This window comes from Lactuca sativa, chromosome 8 (assembly GCF_002870075.4).
Source record: "Lactuca sativa cultivar Salinas chromosome 8, Lsat_Salinas_v11, whole genome shotgun sequence".
In the NCBI taxonomy this organism is placed as follows: domain Eukaryota; kingdom Viridiplantae; phylum Streptophyta; class Magnoliopsida; order Asterales; family Asteraceae; genus Lactuca; species Lactuca sativa.
Window position 1 is genome coordinate 27,293,930 of NC_056630.2, and position 8,168 is coordinate 27,302,097.

Genomic DNA, 8,168 nt, shown 5'->3' on the forward strand with positions numbered 1-8,168 from the left:
CGGATTAGGGTTTTTGTCCAAACAGGGTCTACTCGCCGAGTCCAGGGACCGACTCGCCGAGTACAAAGTTCAAACCCCGCGCCTTATCCCACTCCTACTCGGCGAGTTGGTCCTTCAACTCACCGAGTCCAAGGCAAAAAAGCATAAAATTAAAATATTTGCCACGAGAAATACATACCAGGAACCAGGTGCTACATTTTCATTTCTTTCAATTTGTTTTATTTTGTTTTTTGGACTGTGTTGTGTACTTGATATTGCCTTAGCTCCTTGCTAAGTGCTCTTTATTTATAATATACTCCTTATTTGCCTTTTCAAAAAACAAGTGATTCGAATTTTATAAGTTATGACTTTGGCATCTTTTTATATTTTAAAATTGAGTAAATTACACAAATGGTCCCTATAGTTTGGGGTAATTTACACGTTTTATCCATAACTTATTTTTTAACCTCGAAAGGTCCCTATAGTTTGATTTTGTTGCATGTTTGGTCTCTGTCTTATCTAAAATGACTATTTTGCCCCTGATTTTTTAATTTATTTAAATAAGGTGGAGTAGGTAAGGTAATGTAAGGTGAAGTGGAAATGGGGTTGGGGTGTGTTTATTTAAATAAATTAAAAAATCAAGAGCAAAATAGTCTTTTTAGGTAAGGCATGGATCAAGTACGTAACAAAAACAAACAATAAAAAAGTTAAAAAAAAAAAAAAGTTAGGGGCACATGCAAATTACCCCAAACCATAGGGACCAATCGTGTAATTTACTCTTTAAAATTAGAGTAAATTACTGAAATCGTCCCTATGGTTTGGTCAAAATTACACGTTTGGTCTCTAACTTTTTTTTGCACTCGGATCGTCCCTGTGGTTTGATTTTGTTGCATTTTTCGTCCCTTACGTACATAAAATTAGGGACCAAACGTGCAATTTTGACCAAACCATAAGGACGAAAAACGCAAAAAAAAAAATCAAACCACAGGGACGATTCGAATGCAAAAAAAAAAAGTTAGGGACCAAACGTGTAATTTTGACCAAACCATAGGGATGATTTTAATAATTTACTCTTAAAATTATGATTTTGGTCATTTATATAAAAAAATTTATAGCTTTGTTTTTATTAATTAGAAGAATTTTCTGGCACCAATGCACCAGATAACTTAAATACTAATTTTATTTAAATTGAAAAATATTATTAAATTTATTACTTTTTATTTTTATTCAAAGTAGACTTACACCCTGCTCCCGAGTTCATTAAAGGAAAGAAAAGAAAAGAAAGGAAGAACAAGGAGAGAAAAGAAAAGGAAGGGAACGGAAATAATAAAGTATTCAGTGCTCCCGAGTTCGAAAGAAAGGAAAAGAAAGTGTTCATTTTAGGTGCTCCCGAGTTCATTAAAGAAAAGAAAAGAAAGTAAAAAAAGACAATTATACCATTTTATGTTTTTGAGTAAATATTAAGTCTTTACATCCCCACATTCATTCTACCGTACCCCCTACCCCTCACCCCCAAAAAAAACCAACTCTCCCTTCCTCCCCTCTACTTAAAACATTAACAAAACAATTTTATTTTAATATAAAGTAAATTGTAAAAAGGAAAACCGCATGTTATTCAATTGTTTTCAAGATGCAAAACGAAAACCACAAATAACTCAAAAAAATAAAAAAACCAAAATCATAAACGCATTAGATCAATCCAGTAACAATCACCGAGCCCTCGGTAATTCATGGGGTTCCAAACCCACCAACTCCAATTCTCTATAAATTTCTTCCCATGTATATTCCCGAGGATAAGCTCTATAAAAAATTATATTACCCTCCCTGATAGCACCAGCCACATTATCAACCGATTTCATTATCTTTGGGTTAATATCTTCTTCTTCGTCGTCGTCTTCAAATTTCCTCTTTTTACTCTTACACTTCTTTGCACATGAAGACTGTTCTTGTGAAAAAGGAGGTGGAATAACATCATGAATGTTATCATCAAGATCAACATATTCGTTCTCCAAATGAATTTCATTGTTAGCTAACATGTCATCAACTTCTTTAATTGTTTCAACTTGAATATTTTCATTTTTATTTAAACGGGCATTTCTTTCTTTCGCTGTCTCAGCATGTGCACCAGATGCCCTATCCCTTGCAAATAATACCAACATCTCATCGAAGTATGCAATCTTTTTTGTCCTTAATGACGCAGCCTCAGGTTTTGACTGTTTAACAACACAAAAATAATTAATATTGCAAACGACAACATAAAATATTTTAAAAAAATAACATAGACATAAAAGGAACAATTACTTTTATTAAATTATCCCATACTTCTTCCTCCGCTTCTATTAGTTGAGTAGACGAATTCCAAGAGAACCCGCTCATTGAAATTCCCCTAAATAGATCGTACCATTGCGAAAAATGTTTTTTTAAGGTTTTGTAGCGATTCTTCAAATGAATTTTGGTAATATCCATTTGATGCTTTGTGTTCAACTCCTCAACCATTTGAGCATATGCAGTTGGTGTGAAACTACCATTTACCCTATTGTCTGTCTCTTGTTGTTTAATCATCGCTTGGATGTACGCATAATCCATTATTTCTGACCATTTAACTTGTTCCTTTTCACTACCACCAGCTTCCTGTTTGATCATGATGACTTTGCACATAGGAATAAAAATTAAAGAATGGTACATTGTTAGACCACAATATGAAGCATAATACTAATAAAAAATATGAAGGGTAAATAACATAATTAATCTCAAAAACCAATCATCAATACAATGTGAAATTGAAAACAAAATGTATCAAAATGAAACTAGTTTTACATATTAATTTAATTGTTTGAATGTGTCAAATAATTTGCCCACATTTCATTTGCATTTGAATTCCTTAGTTGCTCTGCCATTCTATTACCCTCATCTGTTTCTGTTGAATTACGACGATCTTGCTCTTGTGGTCCGTTTAAGATCTCTTGCATCACCTCATCTTCATGATTTATGTCGCGGTCTTCATCTAATAAAAAGTTGTGTAGAGTACAACATGCCAAAAATATGGCAGATTGTGTTTCACAAGAGTAAAATGGTTCCGTTGTACTTCGAATGATGGGAAACCTTCTTTTAAGGACACCAAAAGCTCGCTCAATGGTGTTACGTAAGGAAGCATGACGAAGATTAAACAACTCTTTAGAATTTTGTGGACCACGCATGGAGTACTCTTTTAAATGATATCTAACACCTCTATATGGCGCCATTAGGTTATTCGTATGAGGCAAACCCCCATCTACTAAACAGTATTTACCTATAAAGAGCTTAATCAATATTATTGAAAAATATTAGATATTGAAATTACATTGGTTTAATAAATTACCTGATGGAATTAGTAGTTTATCATTTCTAGTAAATGCGTTCTTTATTATTCTCGAGTCTGATGCAGTACCCTCCCAACCTGTTAACACATACGTAAACTTCAAATCAAATGTACAAGCAGCTAATACATTTATTGTCGGGTATCCCTTACAACCACGGTATCTAGGGGCATCACTATTAGGCACATGGACACGAACATGTGTTCCATCTATTGCCCCTATACAATCCTTGAAAAAAGGATAAAATCTCCTACTTTCTTGAATTTCTCTCTGGACAACATCACTTGTAGGTTGCTGAATATAAAGACCTTCTATTGCTATTATCGATCGTAATAATCTATGGAAGCACGTACTCGTTGTTGATCTAGAGCGACGATACATCCACGAGGTAAACCGAGTTCGCAAATCATTACTTACAATATGCAAAAATCTAGCAACATGTTCCTCAATGGACATGCGTTGCGTACGTCGTAGACCACCTACAGTTTGTAAGATTTCACACAATCTCCTAAAAGCGTTTTCACTCATACGAATAAGGTCACGACATTGACCACCTTCTAAAAGATTATGTAGCAACTCTTCCCGTACAACTTGTCTTTCTAAAATAACTTTTCTAGTGGGTAACCTAACCCGCTTTTTGTTGGCCATATTACGTTGTGTAATAAAAGTCAACAACAAGCAAATCAAGTTAACGACTTGCAATTGTCGGGCTCTTAAAGTATGGGCAGGGTTGAGTATCGGAGTATCCATAAGGACTATATATGAACTAATCCCCTTTTCTGATACATGATAAAATAGTTTGAGTTAAATTTAAACAACATTGATAAACAACAATATTTTTTTTATAAGGACTATATATGAACTATATACATTTGTTAATTATAATGTATGATTCTATTTAGTTATTAAAGAAACAAATTTGATTCTATTTAGTACTGTGATGGAACTTTTATTGTATAAATAAACAACTACCCACATCACCTTAAACTAAGTATTTAGGTTAAGAACATCTTCATAGATTAAGATCGGTTGTCTTTTTATACTTTTAATAAATAAATAAATAAAACATTTGTAAGCATAGGGAACATACATTTGTCTCACTTAAATATAAAATTTCAAAAAACAAAATCTATAATTTAATGGGTTTTAACTAATTTTTTAGTCTAATTATACATCTACAACAAACAATAAGTACTTAAGCATGTACAAAAAAAATTAATTTTTAATATTGAATTTATGACTTATTTGTTAACTGAACTTTTTGAAAAACCAACTTATAGTTTCTTAATTGCTTAAAAAAGGGTATATCTGGGAAAACCACAAAAGATCCCAGGAATGAAATGAAAATATATAAAAAGTTTGTTATCATTAGTTCTATATATTTCTGCCCATTTGCTGATATATACTCACTGTGAGCAGGAAGGAAAAACAAATTTGCTGTATATGAAACATCCCAAAAATACGACCCGAAAATTTCATTTTTAATATAACAAAAATCATAAAACTGAGTATCACATAATAAAACCATGTGTTGCGTATCTCAAACCATACTAAAATACTATGAGAAAAACTGTGTCACAACTGTATCAAAACATATCTAAGAAACTGAATCAACTCCCAGGACAAAAACTGAAGCTGTGGTGTGTGCGATGTCATCATCCCGAGCTCTTCCCTTTACTTGCAGAAGTACGTGAAACCAAAAACTGAAACCGTAAGCACGAAGCTTAGTGAGCTGCCCCAAACTACCACATACCACACACTAACAAATAAAGCACATATTGGGCCTTGCCCACTGCATCGGACCGAAGTCCGGAACTGACTGCATCGGACCAAAGTCCGGAACTGACTGCATCGGACCGAAGTCCGAAACTAGCTGCATCGGACCGAAGTCCGGAACTGACTGGGACCTTGTCCCCTGCATCGGACCCAAGTCCGGAACTGACTACATCGGACCGAAGTCCGGAACTAGCTGCATCGGACCGAAGTCCGGAACTGACTGGGACCTTGTCCCCTGCATCGGATCAGAGTCCGGAACTAACTGCATCGGACCGAAGTCCGGAACTGTTTGAACATAGCATACATAAACGTGTATTTGCTAACATAACACATATACTACATCGGACCGAAATCCGGAACACATAACACAAAACATGCTTGAATCACAAAGACATCAAGCACTCTAACTACTGCATCGGACTGAAGTCCGGAACTACTGCTAACTAAACGGGCCGACATTGTGGCCGTAGACCCGTTCCTACTGGAAGGAAACTCACCTCGTGAACTGGCTGCTGTGTGTATGGCTCTGGAAGCTATCTGCTGCTGCTTCGGTATCTCCCCGGCTACAATTCCATAAACACACTCTATCAAATACTAATCACTGGATTGGGGTAAAATGACTCTTTTACCCCTGGTCGAAGTCAACTTTCCCGGTCAAAGTCAACCTACAGTTGACCTGACTCGCCGAGTTGGGCCGCCAACTCGCCGAGTCTCTATTCTCACTTCTCAACCCTACTCGTGGCTACTCGTCGAGTATGGCATCAACTCGACAAGTTCCCTTTTGATTCTAAAACTCAGGCAATCTGCATCCGACTCGTCGAGTCGTATGAACAACTCGACGAGTCGCTTGCATGCAGCTACTCTAAACTCGATTATGCTTGAATCCAGCGTATAAAACTTATAGATCTGGGCTCCCTTAGCTCGATTAGCACGTAAAGATTCTATCTTTACGTGCCCATAAGCATCCATGAAGATAATAAGGCTCGAAAAGCATAATAAAGGCTAGATCTGGGGTTCTCATGCAAAGCTTCTTCAAAAAGGCAATAGATCCGGGCTCTACAACTCCTAAATGAACAGATCTAGGGATATTTCGACCTATTAAGGCATCCATACAACTATAAGGTTTGGAAAATACATCAAACTAGCCCTAGAAGTGTTCTAATGGAGGTTTAAAGCATAAAACAGAAGGAATCCGAGAAATACCTCAATGAACTCTAATTTTGACCTTGGATCTTTGCTCTACACCTCTTCTCTTTGGTTCTTTCTTCTTTTTCTTCTTCAAACCTTCAAGATTCCACACAAAAACACTTTAATCAATCAAGGGATGGATTAGGGTTTCTCACAGCTCTCTGAGGGTGAAGGAGGCGAGTTTGGGGCACATAACATTGCTTAAATAGTGAGCAACCCGGGGATTTAGGGTTTCTTCCTAGCAAGCAGACTCGCCGAGTCCCGAATATGGACTCGCCGAGTCGCCGACTTACACGTGCTCGAAATCCCGTCCCTAATCGACGAGTCGGGCTATAGACTCGCCGAGTCCGTCTTGAAAACTTCTAAATAAATATCATGGAAGCAACATACCAGAGACGGGTCGTTAGAATTCTCCCCCACTTGACTCAGACTTCGTCCTCGAAGTCTGCTACAGCTGAATCTGCAAATAACTCCGGGTAGTGCTCTCTCATCTCCTCCTCAGCCTCCCACGTCCACTCAGACCCCTTCCGGTGCTGCCACTGCACCTTCACTAACTGAAAAGACCTTGTTCCTCAAGGTCTTTGTCTTCCGGTCCAGAATCGCGACCGGCCTCTCAATATAATTCAGGCTGCTATCAACCTGAATATCTTCTAAGGGAACAACTGCTGACTCGTCCACCAAAAACTTCCTCAACTGAGACACATGGAAAGTGTTGTGGATCTGGCTAAGCTCTACTGGAAGATCCAACCGATAAGCAACCCAACCCACTCGGGCCAAAACCTTGAAAGGACCAATGAACCTGGGACCCAGCTTGCCCCTCTACCGAAACCTGATGACACCCTTCGAAGGTGAGACCTTCAGAAGAACCATATCGCCCACCCGGAACTCCAAGTCTGAACGCCTCCTGTCGGCGTAGCTCTTCTGCCGACTCTGCGCAGTCTGCAGTCTACTACGAAACTGCTGGATCAACTCGGTCGTCTTGAGCACCACCTCTGTGCTCCCAATGACCCGCTGACCGACCTCGCCCCAACAATTCGGGGTCCTACACTTCCTCCCATAAAGCATCTCAAAGGGAGGTCGATCAATGCTCGCATGATAACTGTTGTTATACGAAAATTCCGCTAACGGAAGATACGTATCCCAACTGCCACCGAAGTCTAGGACACATGCCCGGAGCATGTCCTCGAGAGTCTGAATCGTCCCCTCGCTCTGCCTGTCCGTCTGAGGGTGGAAAGCGGTGCTGAAATGGAGACGAGTACCCATCTCGTCGTGAAACCGCTTCCAGAATCTGGATGTAAAACGGACATCTCGGTTCGACACCACCGATACCAGCACTCCATGACGTGCCACTACCTCCCGCACATAGATATCGGCTAACTTTTTTGCCGATATGCTCTCCTGGATCGGTATGAAATGAGCACTCTTCGTCAACCGATCCACTATTACCCAAATCGAATCTACCCCACGTGCGGTCCTGGGAAGCTTGGTGATAAAATCCATGGTGATGTCCTCCCATTTCCACACGGGAATGTCTAATGGCTGCATCTTGCCGTGAGGCCTCTGGTGTTCTACCTTAACTTTCCTGCAGGTCAGGCACCTCTCTACATACCAGGCGACATCCCGCTTCATGCAGGGCCACCAGTAATTGGGTCGAAGATCTCTATACATCTTCGTCGCCCCTAGGTGGACAGAAAATCGAGACTTATGAGCCTCGTCCATCAATACCTGCCATACTCCGCCCCAGTACGGTACCCATACTCTCCCATGAAGGGTCAACAACCCCCGACTAAACGAAGCTACTCGGCCCACTATCCTCTCACAATTCTGTCTCTCCTCCTTGAGGCCCTCAACCTGAGCCTCCCCGATCCG

General features: G+C 39.2%; 2 protein-coding genes across 2 annotated transcripts; both read right to left on the minus strand.

Annotated features, from left to right (window-relative positions):
• Positions 1–1,688: 1,688 nt before the first annotated feature.
• On the minus strand, positions 1,689–2,475 carry LOC128127671 (uncharacterized protein At2g29880-like). The gene is made up of 2 exons (XM_052766331.1): positions 2,281–2,475; positions 1,689–2,192 (listed from the first exon to the last, which is right to left on the minus strand). The coding sequence occupies exons 1-2, from the start codon at positions 2,473–2,475 to the stop codon at positions 1,689–1,691; spliced, it is 699 nt and encodes a 232-aa protein (XP_052622291.1).
• Positions 2,476–2,804: 329 nt separating this feature from the next.
• LOC128127672 (uncharacterized) lies at positions 2,805–3,983 on the minus strand. The gene is made up of 2 exons (XM_052766332.1): positions 3,338–3,983; positions 2,805–3,268 (listed from the first exon to the last, which is right to left on the minus strand). The coding sequence occupies exons 1-2, from the start codon at positions 3,981–3,983 to the stop codon at positions 2,805–2,807; spliced, it is 1,110 nt and encodes a 369-aa protein (XP_052622292.1).
• Positions 3,984–8,168: the final 4,185 nt, after the last annotated feature.

Bases quoted from the DNA above. Each gene is read 5' to 3' on its own strand.
- LOC128127672 (XM_052766332.1), bottom strand. From the start codon at position 3,983: ATGGCCAACAAAAAGCGGGTTAGGTTACCCACTAGAAAAGTTATTTTA. The intron at 3,269-3,337 runs GTAATTTATTAA...AGCTCTTTATAG, and splicing joins TAAACTACTAATTCCATCAG to GTAAATACTGTTTAGTAGAT.
- LOC128127671 (XM_052766331.1), bottom strand. From the start codon at position 2,475: ATGGTTGAGGAGTTGAACACAAAGCATCAAATGGATATTACCAAAATT. The intron at 2,193-2,280 runs GTAATTGTTCCT...GTTGTTAAACAG, and splicing joins TATGGGATAATTTAATAAAA to TCAAAACCTGAGGCTGCGTC.